Raw genomic sequence first — 23,746 nt, 5'->3', positions numbered from 1 at the left:
CAACAATCATTATCAAATGATTAAATGTTTCACCAAGAAATGGGTTAAAGAATTTCTTTCATGATGCACCTGTTAATTACGCAGTGACTGTTGATGCCAAACTCGTCGTTGTGTGCCACCTGAAGAGTCTTCATATATTCACCGAAGACAATGTAGAAAGAAACATCCACAACCACAAACGATTCCCCCGAACTTAATTCCATGGAAAAAACAATTTACATGAACAGGTCTGGGTTACAATATCATCACGGTGTACTACGTGTTTAGTAACCCTTGCAATTTCCGCTGCACGATGACTGCGACCCCCCACTACGATAGAAACGAACCATATACTACAACCCGATATCAAGTTACAAGGCCACGGAAGTAAGAAAGAGTTAGATGTGTCATCTTTCACTTGCGTCCGGAGGTCTTATTCCCATCACGTGCATAAGGAAACACACGCGTCTGTATACAAATCTGAAACTCACACCATTAAGTCACTCTACTGCTTCTATAAAACACGGTTCCACTCCAAAACTTACGCCCAATAGGTCAGACAATAACTGACGAAAGGAGATTTGATTCAATAAGTATCCTATCACACAGATGACCAATCTTTTCCCCCATTTGCCAAATCGCCTCCTTAAATCCGTTCCCAAGGTGGTTCCCCAACTGAATCGAACCAATTCTCTTTATTATCATAACCATCGAAAAGTTTAAGCTTTTATTAGTTATTTTATATTAACAGACGAGTGATTAATATAAAATAATTAATATTACAATAAACATTTATTAATTTATTTATTTATTTATATTAGTGAATTGGAAACTAATATAAAAGAATTAATGTGACTTTGACTTATAAATTATTAGGGTATATTACAAAGTCCACCACTTATTATTCCATGAACTAATGTTTTTGATTAAAAAAGCAACGTTAACTAGGGCATTGGCCCTTTACATAGCCAGAGACTATCAATTTTAAACAAACCAAGCAAGGGTGCAAACCCCAAAAGAACAAAGTCGGGCAGGCCAAACAAACCTGTCAAACTGGCAACAACCCAACCCAACTCAAGAGGGGGGAGAAATATCCAAAACTTGACAATGGGGGGGTTGGGAAAGGGGGGTAAAATTTCCCTTTCGCCTACGACAAACAACCGTCCAAACAACACTATCATGAGGGCCAGAGTCGCTATCAAACTGCTGCTGCAGAACAACAACAGGTTGTTGCTATAGAACAGCAACAAGAGCTGAATCGCCAGGAGAAGAGCAAAGGTGTGGAGCAGGAGCAACAGAAGTAGGAGCCAAGGAGACAGAAGAGTCCACAGGAGCAGTATCATCAGCAGTAAGGGGCACTTCATGAACTAGTGTTATGCTCACTAATAGCTTCAGAAATTTCACTCATGAACCACACTAAACCCTAATAAAATTTCATGATATTTCTAACCAAAAAAATTCATCGTCTACATAATTTACAGAGTATAAAAGGAAATCATGTATGCTACGTACCTTGATGATGATATTTTAAAAATCATCCGCTATCAGAGGGGACAGAAGTGAACGCAGATTTCCATTATTGACTCTCTTGTGCGGAGGCATTGCATATCAATACTGTCATTACCGAGCAGTTTACACAGAGAAAAACAATATCTTTGCATATCAATACTGTCATTACCGAGCAGTTTACACAGAGAAAAACAATATCTTTGCATATCAATACTGTCATTAACGCTGCTATAATTCCACAGACAGGAGATTTGATGATAGCAGTGAATGATGGCTGGCGGTCCCAAAAAAAATGACAACCTTTCTGCATGAGTTTCCGGCAACGTGAGATGGTAAAAAAAAACGGGCGGCATAAGACAATTTCCCGGTGGGGAGCTTCCCCACAGGGAATAGCCTATCAGCTAACTAGACTAACTATACTTGTTTAATTGTATGTATTTAATCAAGCTAGGTTACCCTAAGAAAACTTTCTTTCTTTCACAAGCCTGTTATACTACCTAATACCAAAAATCATACCTAGACATTGAAGGGTAGACCGTATAAATATTTATCTTCATGACTAAGCCAAATGAAATCAATTTGCAAAACAATTTGACAGTTTAGTTTGCAAATAAATTAGTTAAAAACAGCATTAATTATCAAAGATCCAATGAACCCAACAATTTATAAATTTGAGCATTGATCCCCAATGAAAAAAAATTATAAATCAATGGCTATAGCATAAAGACTTCTAAGGAGAATCACAATAATGGACAATCATAAGCTGCAATATGGAGTTTCCACATATCTGCGCGATCAATGGTCTGCAATAATGTCAGGTCTAGTTAGTTAGTTAGTTAGTGAATGATAACCATCTCAGCAATCTCTAGGGCATGAAACATTTTGACAGCGGATAAACATACTTCAGCTACTTGAAACGCTATATTTCTGTACAAAAAGTACAGTGGCCAATCTATCCTAAGGTAGACAAAAAGTTGTAATTTATAATCAGTGTTAAAATCCAATTACAGTCTCAAAATCAAACTTAAAAATCTTCCAATTGAACCATCACATATAGACTCATTTCTTAACTGGCTTGCAGCATAATTGGAAGAATGAAGGTTAGCATTAGAAATTATCTTAAAATCCGTTATCTGAAATTTTTCATTTGAAAAGCTCTGGCATGTGGACATTGGTTAATTTTGTTCTCTTGGAAAAATCACGCTTCTTCTTTTGTTTTGGTTTCTGCTGGGCTCCCTGAACTTGCATTGCAAGCTTTCTGTTGGCAGTGTTGGTTGCAGGTTTCATCCCACTTTTAAATAAATCTCTTTCAAGGTCAACCATGTCTTTTGGCAACTCAATTTCTCGATACAATTGTTTCACATCATCATCAACCTTGATCTTCATCTTTGGGTCATTTGGGTAAACAATATCTTCCTGGGAGTCGTAATTTGATAACAGCCAAATATCACCATTCGCCTTAAGTTCCTGCACAACAAAGGGAATATTATAATCCTAAAACGGCTTACCAGAATTTAATCGCTGGCATTTTAAAATCTCTCTCAATGATGACAAGCAACTAGAGTGTTTAATGATTGAAGAGACAATGATCCAACTTAACCTGCAAATCATTTACGACAGACGGGTATGCATCCTTCAGGTCAACAACCGCTATACCTTCTGGACATTTGCGTATCAGCACCAGGAGCTCATTTTTGTCCTTAAGGTCATGCTTGGACTGCAGAGAAGTTGAAATAGTTCATTCCAATACCAATATACATCTCACACATATAAGTATGTGTATGTGCACACTACCTGAAAAATTTAAAAGCCTACAGCCAATCTATGCCAGATGCACAGAAGAGTACCCTGTAAGAGAACCGCCGACCATCATAATTGACTTTCACATTTTTCTTCAAACTCTCAAAAACACCCTTATTGTTATTTATATCCACATAACATGCCTCATTTATCTCCTCTGCTGTATGAGCCCGCCTGGTCTGTGTGCAAAGACAAAAAGTTATAAGAAATTTAACTCGTTAAAAAAGGTTGATAATGGTCATGTCAAGATCATATACATTCAGGTAAACCGTATATATATAGGTGAAAGAAAAACCATACCAAGGAAAAAATCACTCCCATTTCTAAATTTCTTCACATTTTGGGGAGGAAGTATAAATAGAATTAGATTTCAAATACACCGATGTGTTCTTTAAGCACTGCGCTACTATCTCATAATATGGAAGCATGACCAATCATAATAAGACCCAATGTTGATGATACAACTAAATTTCAAACACTTAATCAACGAGTAAAATATTTTAAAAAGTCATATCTAGTTTCCATACTCGTAACAAATATGAGGAATGCAATTATGAATCCAACAAAAACTAACCAAAATCATATAATTGTTGGGGGATGTAAATGTGGTACAACTTGAAGTAGGGTTCTCTCCAAGAAAAGCAATAGTGTGTCATAATAAGCAACAAAAACCCAAGCAATTGTTATATCAAGGCCTCGTGCAAAAACAATTAAAGACCCAAGCACTTTACGCAGATAGAAAATTTAATATCCAATTTCTATACCCTTAGTAATAGATGTAATTGTATGCACTGACGTGAGTCAAATGCTCATGAAACCAAGAAATACAACCAGAATAATGTAATCTTTATGCTATAAACATGGTAAGCATAAAAACATCACAATTACAAAAGGCCGTACCCACTCATTTCATTCTTACTAAATACCCTGGTACTTGACACTCAAAGAATTAACATCCACAGATCTGGTAAGAATAAATAGAATCAAATAACTGCAAACAAAATGGATACATTCACAGTCATACACAAGAACTTCTGGAGTATGAGGTAAAGCATGAATAAAAATTAAGCTACATAAAGGTCTAGCATGGCAATATTATGACAACAAAAATGCCCAAGGAATTGGCATAAAGTGTTATATTTAAAATCCTATGTCTGTAACTTGGAAGCTCCTTTCAGATGACGCTGCCAGCCAACAACAAATTTTGAAATTCTGCATTCAATTTTTCCTGTCTTATTTTTCCTACATTTATGGGAATTTTGTTATGGAGTCTTTACTTTTGTGTGTGTTTAATTTCTTAATATTTGCTAATTTGCATGAGATTTGGAATAGGGCATGCCCTACTGGATACTAGCCAGTAATTTCAGGAGCATTTTCTGCCTCTTGTTTTATGTGTTCATCGCAAAATTAACAATTAATTCACACAGATTTGGTTAAGCCCACGAGAGAGACAATTTATTCAAACAATTTCACACAAGCCTCAGAAAAATCTGTTTTAAGTGTGTTTCAAAGAAAACCGAAAATCCAATTGTAAAACTAATAGGCTGTCCATGAAGTGATGCAATATATACAGATCAAGAACAGTTATTTAAGTGTGATTATAATGGTATCTCTTGTTATCATGGTTCTCAAATGTAATTTGCAATTCAAAACCTTTTTGGAAATCTTCAATTGCTATGGCACTATAAGAAGGATATCAATATAAGACATTTAAAGTCAAAATATTTGGTGTTCATTGACTAATCAAAAAATCAAAAAATTGTTTTGAATCTTCAATAAACCTTAACTAATCATTCTTCTAGCTTCCAGCATTCCATGGGGAAACTATGCCTGCTTCCATTGAGATGCTTGGCCCTGTACTTTCAAAAACTGTAAGCATCAAGCAGCAGTTTCCTAGGCCTACTAGATGACTTATTTCATTGTTCCACCCAATCAAAGCTATAGCATATAATGCATGTCCTTCAGCCTCACCAGATATCAACACTGAAATAAGAAGACATGTCAGACTCTGCACGTACCACACTTTATTGAGAAACCTCCATGCTGTTAAACATCACAGTCAACACATAACTAATAGCCAGTTTTCTGATATCCTTCAGGAGATCTTGAAACTTGGATGTCATTAGAATGATGAGAGATAAAGCACATCTAAGGATTAACCCACCAACTTCAATCAGGCTTGTCCGTCTAATAACTTTAGCAACTAAATTTCACTTATTGGAAGACTAGGGTTCTCACTTAGTTTATACCTGGGGACTGTTTTTCCTATGACTAATGCTTTAAGATGTTGAATTTGCACTTTTTCCACCCACATTTAGTTTAAATTTTCTTATTCTTCTCTTCCTCTGTATCTATACTTTCTACTTCAACTAACCTAATCCAATCATTCCATTTCTTTGAATTCGACTAGAAAGGCCTCTTTTACAGACCATTCAAATGTCAAATATTGCATGGGTATCTGTATAAGGGAAATTTAAAAACATTGTCTTCAAAATAACATCTTCACAATAGTTTTCTGTCATAGATTCTTAATTATTCACTTCTTAATGTTCCAATCAAATGTGTATGATTACACGAATCTTGCCACCCTTTGTCAGTTATTTCGACCAAACACCTTGGTGCATACTTGTTAGCAGAAAAAAGTGCGTCTTGTTGATGTGTTTTTTACTCACATGCAAACACAAAATAAAATACCTTAAAGTATCTTATCCTCTCTTGAACAAAATCTGTCAAATGCTTAAGATTGGCTTAAGGATCACTTGAGAAGACTCAAAGGTTCATGAATGTAGGGTCACTACGTGTGGATAAGCTCATTGGTTTGATGTGATTATGCTGGAATCACAAGGGGACTTACGTTTAAATGCCTGAATACTTGATTTGCTGGAACTTAGATCATTTGATGTTGCCATATGGTGATGCTTTGTTTCCTAAACTAACTTGATTTTGAAAAAAATAGCAAAAGGTGAAGGGTTAAGAGAGTCTATTCTAAAGCCTAGAATGTAAGAAGATGAGTGAATGACTAGGTGGAATCCTACTGGGCAAGGTCTCACCATCAACCTGAACAATTGGACACAAGCTCGGTGCAATCTTCTAAGGACATTTCAAAGATGTTCAAATCATTACCATCAAACATTGATCACCATTCAAGTTAATGCATAAGCAATGAGTGTAGAATGATTCGAAGTTAAGCTCATATCATTCCAGTTGACCATGCAAGGCACATTTACAGTCAGCAAGAGGCTAGTGGTATGGACTAACGGATTCCACGCAAATGCATTCAATAAATTCCTCCATTCAATCTAATTATTTACCATCTAACATGAAGATCCAACAAGAAACCATGCACATTGTAAAGAAACAACACACTTCACCATAACTTCAATGATAATGGAGTTCATTTACAACTTAGGCAACAATTTCTGCCTTGTCCTCCTATTCTATTCTAACTGCTATTCCATCTTCTATTCTCTCCTATTACTAACTATTCGCTATTAGCTAACTATCAACTATTAACCTTTACAAATGAAGAGTCTGAGCTTTTATAGAGAGCTCATTTACAATGAATGGCCAAGATTGAATCTCCATCAATGGCCAAGATTTTACAATGAAAACCCTAATTAGGGTTTGTTACAACAAACTCTCCTTAACCAATGAGAAAATTACATTCAATGAGTGTGGACCAATAGATATCAAGGATAGGTACATCGGAGTTTGTGCATCCATGGATAGGTCTGGTTCATTGAATCTAGGCGCACTAAAGTGGAACCTTTCTGATTGGTGGAGTAGTGACTGGGATGCCACCTCAATCTTGCACTTGTAAACTTGATTTGATTCATCATCATGAAGGCATGTTGAGAGATATCTCTTTGATACTCAACATTATTTAGTTGCTCAATGTGATGATTGATTGTGTGATGACCTTGATTGTTCCTGCCTTGCTCTTGATACATTTGATGAATGGTGCACCTGATTGAATGCAACTCTTCAATGTACAGACTTCAATTGTTGGACTCCCGAAGGGAATTCAAGATTGTAAAACATTCTTCCCCTCATGTAGGTTATCCTTCCTTTATGCTCTAGTCCCTTGAGGTAGTTGTATGATCTCTTCTTTGCAGTTTATGATATCCTCATGCTTCCATGATGTGGTGAGAGCCTTCGAAGATCATGAGATCTTCTCTTGCTTGATTTCCTTGTATTTGATGAAGCTTCTTCTTGAACTTGCATAATGGTGATAGGAAGTATGTGTCGTGGCCAAGTCATTCCTTAATCTTTTGATTGCTCATTTTGCCTTGAAGTAGTATCATCTTCCTTACATATCTGCAAAACAAAGCAAGTATAATATCAAACACACATGATTTATGACCTTTACATACTCCTATTTTGACTTGATCTCTTACTCTGATCTTATGAGATTTTTCACTAAATCTGATCAAAGGACTGACAATAATCAATGAATTCACCGTGTGGAAGGTAAATTTAATGTCCTAGGGCAAATCTGGGCTGCCTTAATGATGAAATCTGCTGGTTGATAGGTCTCTTAACTGGACAAATTCGCTCCAACCTGATGCTCCAATGATAAATTGCCCTTCTCAAAACATCAGACCTGCTCCTTTAATGATTGAAATTCGCCTTTATGTTGACTGAAAATCGCTGATGCTTGATGAAGTTCACTGTCCTTCTGGTGAAATTCGCTGCTAGAGAGGGATTATGTTCTGAATTGATGCTAAAATGATTAACTCAACCTCTCTTTATATATGCGCTTAGGGCAAAGGATGTGTCTTTTGGGTATAAGGCTGACTTGATAACAAATTACCTTTCTCATGCTGACCGACTTCACCTCCTTGCCAGAATGCTTGAATTTGAGGAATTCGCTCAAAACAGGGGACAAGGTACATGATTTCAAAAAATTCGCTCTCAAACTTGGACAAGGTACATGCCTTGGTAAATTCGCTCAAAACAGGGGACAAGGTACATGATTTCAAAAAATTCGCTCTCAAACTTGGACAAGGTACATGCCTTGGTAAATTTGCTCCAAGGCTTGGACAAGGTACATGCCTTCATGAAAAAGTTCGCTCTCAATCCTTAGCAAGGTACGGGGGTCTATGTACGCAAATTTCGCTCCAGCGAGGTACAAGGCCTAAATGAAATTCAAGGAGGACACCATTCAAACAACCAAGGTTTACTCTTGCAACTAGAAATATGATCAGATAACACAAGAAACCTAGGCATGATCCTAGGGGTTCTAGATCTACTTTCATGCTCACAACCAACTATCTTCACTTCACCCTAAGGAGACCACCCTGACATGATGAACCCTCTAGCTACTTGAGAAACTCTATCCCTTCAATGCAAAGATTAATAGCAAAGACTCTAACACAACCTAGGACTGAGCAAAAAGCAGGGGGTCCCCATTTGCAATGGGGCGACGTGTGAGTACCTCGCAACAGGTCTCCACTCACGGGCTATGACAGGTTTTCAGGATGCATTCTCTAAACAACTTGGGGCTGCACTTTGCAAACTACAAGCATATATGACACAGGCTTGTACTCCAAGTAATATGATGACTGAACAAACAGCAATAGATGGATTTACTTTCTCTGGAAAATCTTTCTGTCCGTATCACAAAAGGAAGACAGACATTAATATATGGCTTTACTTTAAAGCAGTCCAAGGCCATTATGAGTTTTCGACAAGATGTTTTTCTCTTCAATGTATAATCCAAATATGACTTACATTTTTTATTTCTACACCTACACTTAAGTCTACTACAAAACCAGATAACATGACCTCACAATACACTTAAATATTTAATCTTATCCCATTTGAGCCACTGTTGTCCCATGAAAACTTATCAAAATCAATGAGAGTAACCGTTGTTCAGAACTTTTTCCTCTCCCATTCTTGGAATTATATAATAGAAATGCTCAAGATATGGTGGATCTCTCAGAGATCAACTAGGCAAGATTTGCTTTGCACACAATCCTGGCTCTATACCTATTGTGTATTACAATACCATTCACCCTTTTATGGGTAAATGGTAAAGCAATTCTGTATCAACACCAGGGACGTTACATAGAATGCAATGTAACCCTCGGAAAAATTGTGTTCAAGCATTTTAGTACTTTACAATAAAAGACCTGTCTTAACAATAGTATTCAGTACTATGACCATTACAAATACTGGTACTGGTTACTTAAGTTGTACAAGCAATGTGGCTTGGGCTGACTGGTTAGTTACTAGACTGTGATGGCATTGCATCTTAAATCACCCAGCTTCTCTGCTTGACCTTGAAGTTCTTACAAGTGTTATCATTACAATTGGGATTAATCTAAGTATAACTAAACCCCTTGCACTGAAACAACTATAATGGGAAAGTATTTTACCTCTGAGTGAGAAGCTCAAATCTGCATTGTTGATTTAGCTATTTACCACATTTTGTTCTTTCTAGCAGCTGTCGTGGTCGTTCTAAGTTTCTAACTACTGATTGTTGTAACATAGTAACAATTCGAGTAACTGCTCGTATTTGCACTGTAGCCAATTTCACAGATGCACTAACTTCCATCACCTACAATATACGGATGGAGCATAAAAGTGTTTGACCATTACCTAAATTTGACTAAATGAGTTATAGAACTCCAAATGTTTCAATGATGATATTAATAAACAAAATTCCAGAACTCAATTTTAAACATCATGTTCTAATCAAGAATAGGTTATTTTTAAAGCATTTGACGACCAAAAGAAAAACTGGATAAAGAGGATGGATACAACTGGGCTTTATTGTGAAGTAATTATAGTCAGAATGTTACAACCCTCTCTCTCTCTTTTGAGCAATTTTATTTTTTCCTTTGTTGCATAATAGTGATGTGATGAATATATGTGAAGCTATGTGGGTCCATCAGTTAGATGAGTTGCAATGAAATGTATGAATTTTGATTTGAATGAACATATGAACTAATGCTTTGATATGAATGTTCTTGAAATGGTATTAAGTTATTGCCTAACTACATTTGTGTATCTAAGTGGATGCAGCAGATTCACTAACCTCCGGGAGGAGAGGGAGAGTATCATTGGGAATAGGGATGCAGACATGAGAAGAGGTTGTGTTGCCATTAGAGCCAAGAACACCCCCTAGTAAGTGGAGTCAACCATTGGTCAAACCTAGGAAGGGATTCCATGTTCTCCCTGTTGTGTCAGTTGATCATTAAGGTAACTTCTGTCACCAACCTTGATCCAAGATTGGAACGAGGGATGGACAACATCAATTGACTTGTGCCTTTAGTTTGGAGGCATTTTTGTGTTATTTTGCGTCTATCTTGTGGTGCTGTTGATATGAGTTGCGATTAACTAGTATACAAGTATAGTATCTTGCAATTCACGTACACATGAATATATGAATACAAATATTTATATAAATATATATATATATAGACATAAATACATATATGTACCTATTGTATGTATATAAGTATATATGTATGCGTTTCTTATTGTAACTTATGCTTAAGTTCGTGTGTGAACCAAACCAAATTTCATTATCAACTTGGAGTGACCATATCCATATCGGCTAATAACATTTAGAGCTTTGTATGTCCTCAATATTATCGTGGGAGCTAGAAAAGCTCATACCGCTGCATAACAATAACTTGGAAAGCTTCAATGTGCACTTAATGCAAAATCGATGGTAGTGATTCGTTGAACTATTTTGGAGCCACATGAAGGCAGATGCTTTGAATGGGAGTATAACCATTTCTTGTTTTTGATGCATTGTATAAAAGATTTAGAATCCAGCCTTATAGAGGCTGCAGTCTTGTCTTGGATATAAGTATGCATAGCATTGAGCCAAAAACTTAACAAAAAGTAAAATACCAATATGTTGGAAAAGGCTCGAACTAAAAGCTCCAGTGAGCATCAAGGAGCATTACAAAAGGAAGATACAGCTTGTCATACTATCACCAGTTGCCAGATAATCTTCAGGCGTGAATCTCCTTCATTTAATCCTTGCTTTATTGAAATATTTCTTGAGTATTCTTAATAAACTAAGTTTACGTGGAACTCCTAATGAGTTCGAAGAAGCTAGTATGCAGTTGTTGGTATATCAAATCCAAAGAAATCTTTCTTCAACCCATTCTGAAAGGATTGCATGCAATAGTAAAGTATATTGATATCTTATGGGAATTCTCTGCATTTCCATTCTGAAAGTTAGCAAACTGTAGTCAAGTGCGTTGAATTTTTATGGAATCATTCTTCATTCAATCCCCTCTGAGCTGTTAATGCCGCCATATTAAGGATCTTAGAGCTCTGTTTTTATTCTCGCGACTCGAGCAATGTAGAAGTAGATAACATAAGTCAAATGAAAGAACTTCTGTATATTTTGGATAAGACTAACTTCTGAAGAAGTACATCCTAAAGCTGAAATGGAAGGGTTTGAATTCTTACTATAGCAATGTCTTTTAATTCTTTCATTTCCAAAGACATGATAGAACAAATGAGCTCACTGTCATTACCTTTTGAACAATATAATAGCTACATAAATGTAATAGAATTTGGCTTGACTGAATAGATTTTTGTGCACATGCAGAGGACTTATAACCATCTGAAGTTAATCACAATCGGGAAACCCTTTATTATGTCCACTTCATGGACTGTAGTCTTTATATTTTCTAATGCTAATTTGTATAACTGAAGTGACAATCAATTCAAGTAGTACAACCAAATATCTGTTGAAACATGACTTGCTCAATTAAGAAATGTCTTTCCAACATAGCTGTGTAGAGAGTAAGTGGGCAACGCTTGAGCTTTAACATGTTACCAAGAGTGCAAGTAGGCACATAATTGCATGCATGTTGGGTGCAGAGTAGCACACGAATGTGTGTAAGCTAAGAAAATGAGACCTACTAGTCCCTAGACATTATGAAATTACAATCATTAGTATGAGACACTATGGTAGAATGATCATTCACATAGGAGTTTATTGTAATACTCATCCATTCCTTCACATTTGTAAGGAAAGATAATAGTGTCGATTATGAACCTTATCCTAATACTAATGAGCAAACTAAGTAGAACTACTCTGAAAACTGTCAAGAAGTGAAAGACAGAATGCAGTGTATGCATGTCCTTGTGATACTTGACAACTTTAAACACAAGGGTCAAAGATACCAATGATGGTATGGAAGTTCAAGTAGAGTAGGGTGGGTGGACAAATGATTGCATGTATGACGTGCCAATTAACATAGTTAAAAACCTTTGACCATGGTGGCACAAAGTTCTGCTTGTGCCAGTCAGTCCACTAAGACCAGATACATAACCTTGTAAGAGGGTCATACTAGTTAGCAAGGGTCTATAGTGTGCGGCCAACTAGAGTTGTGTAGGTATCTAAAGAACAGGCCCAAATGGCGTCTAGACCTAGTCCTGTGTCTGCACCCTTGTGAAAGGTAGGGCTACTTCTGTAAGGAAGGTGTGCGGGGGACCACCAGGTCTGTGGTTGGAGGTGAAGCATCCTAATGATACTCTCCCTCAAGCAGAATATGCCAAGACTTGATTGGACATCAACACAGACAAGCTAAGAAACACTGTAGCTTCTAAACCCTACTTAAATCTTTCTTATTTACAAATGGCATGATTTCATGTAATAGTAGAAATGAATATATTAGAATCTCTTACTTTCATTCTTTCTTTCTGTTAGTATTAAATGCTTACTTGTCAGATCTTGAAAGATGAAGTGTGTATATATATAGAGAGAGAGAGAGAGAGAGATATGCAAAAAATTTGATTATGCAATTTTAGATAGCATTTTATTTTATGAAAGTTGCATGACCACCTTGTAATTTTATCGTTGGAATAAAAGTTACTTTTACAAAAAAGGTTGTACAAACTTTCTAACTATCCAACTCAAAATGCCAATCAATACTAGGAGGAATGCTTCTCAAAGGCTATGTTTCAGAGTATCATGAAACATTAGTTTCAATGCCCTCAAAGGTGTTAGAGCGAGCTTATTTACAACCAACATAGTTTTTTTTTCAAAACTTTGCTCACAGCCTGTTACACTGTTTGTCAATCTGTTGCCTAGTTAGAAGACCATGTCTATTCTTAGTCATGATCAAGAGTAACAACCAACTAATTCTACGACCATTGTCAAAAAATAATATATAAGTTACACGTAGTCTTCAACACAGTAAAATGTGTAAGAAGTTTTGCATTTTGATTCTAATATAGCAACAAGGTAGTATTAAATTGTGCAAATTCAATCAAGAACCCGGACATAAGCATTTTAGGCTAGATAAGTCACACATAAGAAGTTAAACTCTAAAAACCCCAAGGAAATGATAAATATACACATAACGTAACAGAATCCAAATCCATGGAAAGGCATACGGTGCTATAAAATCAAATTCATAAAAGCAATTTAAGGCCATAATTTCATTTTTGCATGTCAAAGCATCAATCTATAACAGCGACCATAGTTACAGTACCAAAGGTGTCTAAATAACTACAGAAAGAAATTATTGGTTACACCACAGAATTGCAACAGACAAGGCTTCAAGGCTTGCACTGTGATGCCCCCATCCCTTACACATCATAGTCTCCAAGTCCTTCAATTTTGTGAAATCTCTTTAAGAGACAGAATTGTAAATGAATAGACAGTTTGAGTAGGGAAATCAAACGATTACATACAAGAAGGCATCGTTGAACATCTGACAAGTATCAGTAAAATAAGATGCCGAATTGAGAAGATATGGCTAGATAACAATAACAAATCAATCACTCAAATACCAACATCGATTATAATACCAATTTTAATACAAGTCAAAGCTAACTATCGACGGTAACTATAATGGGTGCAGTCAGTAATCCAGTAATGAGGAATTCTCGCAGACGATGACTATAGTTAGTGACTCCCCTAATATCAATTGGAGAGTAGCGATTATATCAAAGATGAATGGAGACCCCCTTAATTACAAAGGGATTGGCTATGACATTAAAACAACCATTAAGAATATATGATATCGATGAATGATTAGTGTTACCATTACAAATCAATAAACAATTAACATCAGTATATCGATTATCTTCAAAGTCCTGGATCATGAAGAGGTGACAACAACTGTCTATATCATCTCTGGCGGAGTATTGGACGGCAGTGAATTATGTTAACAATCATCCAAATTGGTGTCAAACATCGATTAATGATTACAATGTGTTCAGTACAAATCAGTGACTCTGATTAGGCAGCGATGATATAGGAGCTAGATGTATGGAAGCAGCGGCCACGATTATGATCGATTCGACCAAGTCAGCAATCACAATAGTAAATTAACATTAACTGATAAACATTAAGCATGGAAGACACAATGAAAGGAGAGGTGCAAGTAGATAGACAACGAATATACCAGACTAATCAATATTATTAGGTAAACCAATCATCATGAAGAGTTACAATTTGAATAACAAATCTATTTGTTATAAAGAGATCCCATCTGCACGAGATGTCCTTTCCTTATTCAAGAGGTTTTAAATTTAAAACCTTAAAGAGAAGGTTTTAAATTTAGAGAAGCAGTTGAAGTTTTCAAAGGATGAAAATGAAGAATACAAGAAACTTGTAGAACAGAATGAAGAAGATTGTATCAAGTCGTTTGAAAGGGCTTTGCAGTCGGATAACTTACTTCTACTAACTGAGTCAAGGACAAAAGAAATGGAAAATTTTATAATATTACTACAGAAAAAGATTTCTGAGCTTTATCAAAAGGTCTAGAACTGATAGTGAATAGGGAACTCAAGACACAGTGATGTAAAAGGACAGTCATTGTGTAAATGTCAGTTCTAAAGATGGTTAAGGGGCAGCTTTGATCATGCTTAATGAACAGAGATTAAAAGGAAACGAGGTCAGTTCAAAGCCTTCATAACAAAGTACAGAGCTTCAAGAAGGCAGAAGTAAAGTCTATGAGAAGCAAAGGAGCAAGGTTCTCAATACCAAAAGGTCAAGCCTCATGACAAAATAAGAGATGGAAAGTTCTCATACCTAAGAGAAGGTATAAGATGGAAATAAGAGCAAAAGATCAACTAATACAATCAGAGTAATAGAGATAGCAGTAGAAAACAGTCATTGTGTGTTTAGGGTGACTTATCAAAGGACAGTACAACTAGATTAATAAGGACAATGTATCTACAAAAGGTTGGAGTGATGATCCCCTAATACCACGATCATGATGGGTAAAAGTTAATGGCATTTTCAATGAGCAAAATGGAGTAAGAAAGTCCTAAAAAGGATAACAGAAGACAGCTCTTGCAAAATCCAGTGCCCTATCAAGGAACACTGAACAGTCAAGGTTCTTGGGAAGAAAAGATTGAGCACATAAAAGGTACAACCTCATAAAGTCATGCAAAATAGTGTTTTTCGAAGGAACCATAAAAGATAGCCTCAAGAAACTGTCACATGATATACCTTAGATATCAGGCATATGGCAGTGATGCAGCCATCATGACGAAATCACAGCCCTTGGCAAGAAAAGCATAAAGAATACAAAGAGGGAGAACTTATGATTCACAGAGACAATGCATGTTGAATCATCAAAGAACTCTAGATAACGTGATATGTTTAGTTACAAAGGCAATTCAAGATCTTTTTTCAAGGAGATGCAAGATTTTGATAGCAGACAAGATGCTGGTGTATCCATCAAGCACAAAGAGTTTTCATCTCTTATTCAAGCAAATCCAAGCTCTGCTGACATTGTTGATAGTTTTGGCCCCAAATCGTTTATGAAACAACTAGAAATCGTCTAAAAATTTCAAAAGAGAAAAATCATTATTCTGAGGACATTAAAAGATAGTCAAAAAGCTACAATATCCGAGTCATATGAAACCACCAGTGACTTTAGCAAGCCAGAAACAACTCCAATGCTTGCTATAATAAAACATAACCTGGAATCAGCTCCAAGGAATAATATTTGTGCATCAATTCACTACTTTAAGGGACTAATTCAGAATCCAGACAACTTGAAAGCCAATTATAATATTATTCTATTCTCATGAAACTGAAGCATGTTAGGACCTGCAGTACTAGCTATTCCTTTCTAATTATTTTCTTTTGTATTAAACTTTATTAATAAAAGCATTGGGTGCACAAGCTGTGTTAGTTATCCCTTTTGTTAAGTATCTTTATCCCACGTGCATGGGAAGTAGTACTTTTCTTGAGTAGTACTAATTAAATAGAGGATTTAGCTAGAAGAATGGGTTATCCATGAATTACATTGTACTAAGCTTTGTTCAAAGGAGGACTCCCTCTCAAAGAGGCCAGCATTATATTGTAATTTGATTTTTTCATTTCAATGCAATATTGTTCATTGTGTTCTCATTTACAGCATTCATTTATGGGAAGATTAATTATTCTGCACAGAAAAAAAATCACACTCGTAGATTTGGAAATGGATGGTAAAGCTAATGTAATTGCATTGGAAATTGTCATATTCCCATGTAGACAGCTGGCAATGATTAGAAACATTAAACAATACATGTACATAAATATATATATTTTCAATACATAAATTATTTTTACGCTTAAAATACGTTTTATCTTAACTAGTGGGAGTAATGAAGGGATGCGTCCATTCCCAAGCCACCTCCGGAATAGACGCCATGTTTCAAGGGGAATTGCATGGTTTCAAAGAGGTATAAACCCGCACCCCAAAGAAACATGGGAGAGGAGGTGACAAGGAGAGAAGGGCAAGGAGAAGCATCCAACAAGTAACTTTGTTACTCAATAATAATATTTATTTCAGTTTTCATAATTTATGATGCCTAGACAACCATGAGGACTGCCCTGGGAACGCATCAGCCAGCAGACGATTGAAAGAGCTAGTCGCTGGTTCTTCCCAGCGATGAAGAACCAGCGCCTAGTAAGCATCCCTCCCCATCGCCAGCAGGCTGGTACGTCCCCAGGCCAATCCGCTTAAATGTCGAAATGATGAAGTATGTCTTTGTGCAAGTTGTATTAAATCTGTTTTCATTCCTCATATAACAGTAATTAATATAATTTAACTAGTGGCCCAGATTAATTGCTAAATCGGTTCCATGCCTAAAAATGTCTTGCCAAATGAACTAAGCACATCTGTAATGTACAAAAGGGTAAAATGAACTTAATCTTCACGCTAGATAGGTAACCTGCAATATCAGGTTTAGTATGCTGCATTAAAATACACTTTAGTGACAAATAGAAGAATAAAAATAATTCATTCATTCTCAAACACAACTAATAAGTAAAGAAAAGGAATACTAATTAATGATAGTCATGTTTCAGCAACTAGGCACAAATATAATGAATTAATCCCTACAAATTTATATATAATGGATAAATGTTAACCAAGTAATATAGTCATGAATCTATGTTTTCTGTAGGCATTTATTATCTTCCTGATATCCTCTGTTTGTTAGTACATTCAAGATAATGAGTGCAAGCCAAGGGTATGTTGGGCCCATCCTCAGGTGGCCCTATTAGCCCTACGAGACGAGATGGGTCTAAATGGGTAGCCCAGCCAACCTAGAAAATCCTCAAAATCTAGAATGGGTCATGTATGTATTTTGTGCTGCAATAATTATGCCACTGATCTAATATTACTACTGACATAAAATGAAATATCTAAATGTTGTAGGAAACCGTAAATCCTTTTGTGGCCGTAAATCCAACCTTCGGTGGATAGATCAGGCCCTAATTACCAAGAAGGCCAGGCAGGTACAGCAAAGGTTCATTACAGTGGTATCAGAGCCTCCTTCCTGCCACCTTGTGGAAATAGTTGATGCAACAAAGCCAAAGATCTCGTAGGGCCTTAGAAAGAGAGAGAAAAAAAGGAGCTAACAACATGAGTGAACAAGCTAGTAATGAACTTAGGGCCTTCATGGAGCAAATCGCTCAAGCACTGAGGGAACAAACTGAAAGAACCATGCAAGCCTTCATTGAACAGAATGAGAGGAACAACCAACTAGTCCTCAGGCCCTCCAAAACATAAGCAACCATAACACCAAAGAAGCCCAATCCAATCATTCTGAAAACCACCACCCCACCCCGTCAAAGGACACTAGCTCAAGGCCCACTCAACCTTCATTCCTACCTGAGGAAGCGCCAATAAGTGATGATAACCATAGTTTTAAAACTCGTGGACTCGCCACAGACTCGCGAGTCCATGGGAGCCACGAGTCCATCTGAAAGACTCGCGATGATAACCATAGTTTTAAAACTCGTGGACTCGCCACAGACTCGTGAGTCCATGGGAGCCACGAGTCCATCTGAAAGACTCGCAAGTCTTTTGCAAGGACTCGCGTGAGTCTTTTGTATGGACTTGCGAGTCTTTCAGATGGACTCGCGCGACCCAGAAAAAAAGTCATGAAAGCTTAAAAATTGAGTTTTTTTAAAAAAAATTTGCCTTCATTTGGCATAACTGAGGGAGTGAAAAATAAAATAAAAATAACACCCGACGCCTTTATAAAATAATAAAAGTATTTTTGGCCTCGCGGGGCATTGCCCCTCGACCCTGCCCTGTATTGCGACAGGGAACGCGCAAGGGGCACTGCCCCTTGACCCCAACTTGGGGGCGCTGCCCCCAAACCCCCGTCGAAAAATATAGGGGGAAACTGCGCCGATGGAAGTAGGGAAAATTTAACCTCCAAGTCTGATTAGGCTCCATATAACAACATAATTAGCATTGAAGAAATCTTGGTATTATACATTTTAGAGTTGGAAGTTTGAAACTATGAGTATGTGACATGTGTAATGTTTCAATTATGGCTCTTATGCTCTCTAAATGCATTAATTTCTTTATGTTTTTTTGTAAAACTACGGTTTTTCTTTTTGTCGAGTCCTTGCCGAGTCTTTCACGAGTCTTTCACGAGTCCGAGTCTGAGTCCAAATTTTTGGTTTGCCGAGTCCAAGGCGAGTCCGAGATTTTCAACTATGATGATAACCATGACAGACCCATGGGAAATGTAGACCAAATCCTTGCAGACTACCGCGGGTTGGATCCCGAACTACAAGATCTTGTAACCTTCAAAGACTATTGTGATGCCAAACTAAAGACACTTGGTCGTAACGAAAGACATCCTCCAACCCACAAAGAGCTTCAAAGCAAGCTCAATAAGGTGATTATCCCCAACTATGATGGGGAAGGAAAGGTATCGGCTAGGTCATGGGTCCAAAAATTGGATACCTATTTATCCCTCAGCCCCATGACTCAATCCAATGCCATTAAATTTGCTATACTTCATCTATCCGGAGTTGCCCATGAGTGGTGGCACCATGGCCTCATCACTCAAGGACATCAACTTATAAACACATGAGGAGTTCACCCAAAAGCTCATAAAAAGATTTGACCAAAAGCATCCTGAGTGGTACTTTCGAGAGCTCACCCAACTAAGGCAGTAGGGGACTATTGAAAACTATGCCACAGAATTCCAGAATTTAGCAATGATGGTACCGGGTCTAACACAAGAAAGGCTTACTTACCTATTCATAGAAGGCCTAAAGGGATCAATCAAAAGCACAGTAAGTGCCCATGAACCCCAAACATTAGATGAGGCTATACAAAAAACTATGAAATTTGAAGAAAGCTCACCCAAGGACAAGACCAAGCCCTTTGGCAACTCCTCCAAACCTCCACCCAAAGACAGTAAACACAATCAAGAAGGGATTGTAAGGTCTTGCACCTATTGCAAGGGAAAGAGAGAAAAGGGACATATGTGTTCAACCTTGGAGGACCTTAAAAAGAAGGGACTTTGTTTCACATGCCTAAAACCCTATGAAGGAAGGAGCCATACATGTCAAGGTCGGGCTCACAAAATAGAAGCCTCGCCATATGAGGATGAGGAAGAGCCACCTAGCAAAAGGATGAGACTGGGGGAGGAAGATCAGGCCATAGTTGCCACCATAGATGGACTACTCGCCGAGTTTTTGAGCCTGGCAAGTAGTTACCACTTCTACTCGCCAGAAAACTCGCCGAGTTTTTTGGCAAAAACTCGACGAGTCCAAGTTAAAAACTCGGCCGCCTGGGTCTCTTAGCCGAAAACGGCAAAACAATAATGCATTTTTTGTTTTTTGATTGTGTTTTGGGTTGAGAAGGGGGAAGTGGACTTGTAGTGAGTTGCAAGGTGATTTGGAGTGATTTTTGAGTGATTCCAAGTGGATTTGAAGGGGATTTGAAGGGAAAATCAGATTCCCAGGTAAGTTTTTGCATTTTTTTTCTATGCTTTTTTAAAACAATTTGTTTATTTTTTGTTGCATTTAGATGGATTAGAAATGATTCCTAGGTAATCTAAATCATTTCTAAGTTATTTGCACAAGATTTAACACTAGATTTGACAAGTTTTGTTGAATTTTCACAAATTTTTTTGAAGAATCTAGTTTTCAAAAAAAAATTCAAACCCTACTTTTTTTGAAAAAAAACTTTGAATGATGTCTAAATTTATTTAAACTAATGTAAATAGTTTGCTGAATTGTTTAACTAAAATGTTAATTTTTTTTTTCACTTTGTATGTGTAGGTTAAGTAAGCATTAATCATGGCAAGGGAGCAATGGCCACTAGATCCATGCCCATCTGGATATATAGGCACCCGTCCTAGAGGTGCTAGAGATGGGGCATGGAGGTATGCCTATGAGGGACCCGATCCTGGGTCAATTATATGCATAAAATGTGAGAAAATACTTCATGGGGGCATCAATCGCCTCAAATACCACCTTGCAGGAATAGATAGGCATGATGCTAGAGCATGCCCTGGGACCAATGAAGAAATAAAAAGACAAATGAATGCCCTACTTGCAGCTGGGGAAGAGAAGAAATTGCAAAAGGAGAGGGCAAAGCTAGCCATGAGATCAGCCATAGCTGAATCTCAAGGTGTTTCTGTTGACCTTGAAGAGGAACAAGAAGCACTTGAGGGCATAATGGGCTCTCGACGTGGCCCACGTATCCGCAAACCCACCATCACCTCGCCCATTGCTTCTGCTTCCTCTAGTAGAGTACCTGGCACTGTTCCACTTCCATCACCACGAGCAGGGTCCATAGGTGATTATTTTGTGCCCAGGAACACACCTAGAGCACAACCATCATTAGAGGCCACTGAATGGAATAAGGAGGTACATGAGAAAACTGACATTGCAGTAGCTGATTTTTGGTACTTCAACAACATTGCATTCAATGTGGCGGAGAATGCTTATTGGCTGAATTTGGTGACTGCTATGACAGTTTCGGGTACAAGGCCCCTTCTCACAAGGATTTGAGTGGGAGGTTAGTAAATAACTACATAGTCCACTTGATTTCATTTTTAATTATTTTTTAGATTTCTTATTTATTAAATCAAAATTGTGTAGTAAGACCTAATTTCACTTTGCACTTACAGGTTGCTCACAATGGCAGTTGGTAGGGCAAGAGAAGTGATGGAGGATCAAAAAATTGAATGGGCAAATTATGGCTGCACCATTCTTTCTAATGGGTGGACAGATGGCAAGAACCGCACCATCATCAATTTTTTGGTTGCTTGCAAGGAGAATGTAGGCTATGGAGGAGGGGGGTGGATTTGGTTTCAGGCTGGATGACATTGAGGAGGATGAGGATGAGGATGAGGATTCATTGCCAGTGCCAGAGGCAGGTGGAGACATAGCTTCATCCAGGATGGAGGATGAGTCTCAATCAACCATACCGAGCGAGGAGGCACAGTCACGCCCAGTCCCACAGCAGACTTATACGATTAGACAGTCTAGACCCTCTAGTTCTACCTCTCCCCATGTTTTTGCTAGAGGTGGGACGAGGAAGTTGTAATTGTAATTTGTAATGATGTATTTACTTTTGCTTTTACAAAAACTATTTAGTAATTTACTATTTTGCTTCCAAGCTTCCAGCCATCAACATTCCTCATGAGGATGCGATTTTGTAGACACTTTGCATTTAAATATATCCAGAATCAGCTTGTTTCTTTTGTGTTATCATTTATTGACTCATTGGATGCATCTTCTCATTAAATTTCGCAAAAAAAATGCATTTTTTACTAAGTTTAAGCATGTTTTTAAGTTCCGAGTTTTTCGCCGAGTTTTTCCAAGTTTTTCCCAAGTTTTCGCCGAGTTTTTTTCCCAGGGGCTTGGCGAGTCGAGCCGAGTCGCGAGTAATTAAACTATGGTTGCCACTATCACCCATGCTGCTAAACACAACCTGTTTAGAATCAAGAGTTCACTTAAGGGAAGAAAGTAGTCACACTTGTGGACAACGGAGCCTCCCATAACTTCATCAATGAAAGGGTTGTCAAGCAGCATAAATTACCCACACAGACTTTTAAGGGGTTCGAAGCAGCAACAGCCACAGGGGCAAGGGTCCAATGCACTAAGTTGGTACCTAAGTTGGAGTTCATAATAGGTAGCCATCTGGTAGGGTTGTCAAGCAGCATAAATTACCCACATAGACTTTTAAGGGGTTCGAAGTAGCAACAACCACAGGGGCAAGGGTCCAATGCACTAAGTTGGTACCTAAGTTGGAGTTCATAATAGGTAGCCATCTGGTAAGGGAAGATCTCTACGTGGTACTATTGATGTGTCTTTTGTACACGACCAAACACAGAATAAAATACCTAAAGGTACCTTATCCTCTCTTGAACAAAGTTTCCCGACTGCTGAAGATCTCGCCGAAGGATCAGTCGAAGTAACTCCAAGGTTCTGATATGTAGGTTCTCGACGTGTGGATAAGCTCTTTGCGATACGATGTGATTTTGCTGGAATCACAAGGGGACTTAAATTCGATGACCTGAGCGTCTGATTTGCTGGAATCACAAGTCCTATTTACTAACTGGAAGATAAAGAAATGGCAAAAGATACAAGGTTCAGGAAGTCTACTCTAAGACCTAGAATGCGAGAAGATGGATGAATGACTAGATGGAGTCCTCCTAGGTTGGGTCTCACCATCAGGTTGAACAATTCAACACCAACTCAGTACGATCTTCTAAGGGATGTTTCAAATATGTCCAAATCGTACACCATCAGATACTGATCACCATTCAAGATAATGCGTGAACAACAGAGGTGTTATGACTCGGGATTAAGCTCATTCTATGCCAGTTGACCACGCAAGGCGCTTTTATAGTCAGCAAGAGGCTAGTGGTTTGGACTAGGTGGATTCCATGCAAGTGCATTCAATGACTTCTTTCAGTCAATTTAATTATCTATCATCTAAAATGAAGATTCAACAAGAGACCATGCATATTGCAAAGAAACAACACACTTCACCATAACTTCAATGAAAATGGAGTTTATTTACAATCAATGGCAACAATTTCTTGCCTTGTCCTCCTAATCTACTCTAATTGCTATTCTATCAGCTGACTATTCACTATTTCTAACTATTCACCGACTATTAACCTTTTACAAATGAGGAGCCAGGGTTTTATATAGAGAACCCTTTACAAACAGACGGCTCTGATTGACTTATTAGAATCA

At 37.6% G+C, this 23,746-nt stretch overlaps 1 protein-coding gene across 5 annotated transcripts in view; it reads right to left on the bottom strand.

Annotated features, from left to right (window-relative positions):
- Nucleotides 1-2,451: 2,451 nt before the first annotated feature.
- Nucleotides 2,452-23,746, bottom strand: part of LOC131042078 (uncharacterized) — a 39,057-nt gene continuing 17,762 nt past the window's right edge. For all 5 annotated transcript variants that reach the window (XM_057975383.2, XM_057975385.2, XM_057975384.2 and 2 more), the window contains 3 exons: nt 3,336-3,467; nt 3,089-3,205; nt 2,452-2,955 (listed from right to left, as the gene is read on the bottom strand). In XM_057975383.2, the coding sequence (XP_057831366.1) occupies nt 2,632-2,955; nt 3,089-3,205; nt 3,336-3,467 (573 nt within the window). In that variant the 3' untranslated portion in view covers nt 2,452-2,631. The remainder of the gene's footprint in view (nt 2,956-3,088; nt 3,206-3,335; nt 3,468-23,746) is intronic.

This window comes from Cryptomeria japonica, chromosome 8, assembly GCF_030272615.1.
Source record: "Cryptomeria japonica chromosome 8, Sugi_1.0, whole genome shotgun sequence".
Classification (NCBI taxonomy): Eukaryota; Viridiplantae; Streptophyta; class Pinopsida; order Cupressales; family Cupressaceae; genus Cryptomeria; species Cryptomeria japonica.
This window is presented reverse-complemented; position numbering and strand designations above follow the sequence as displayed.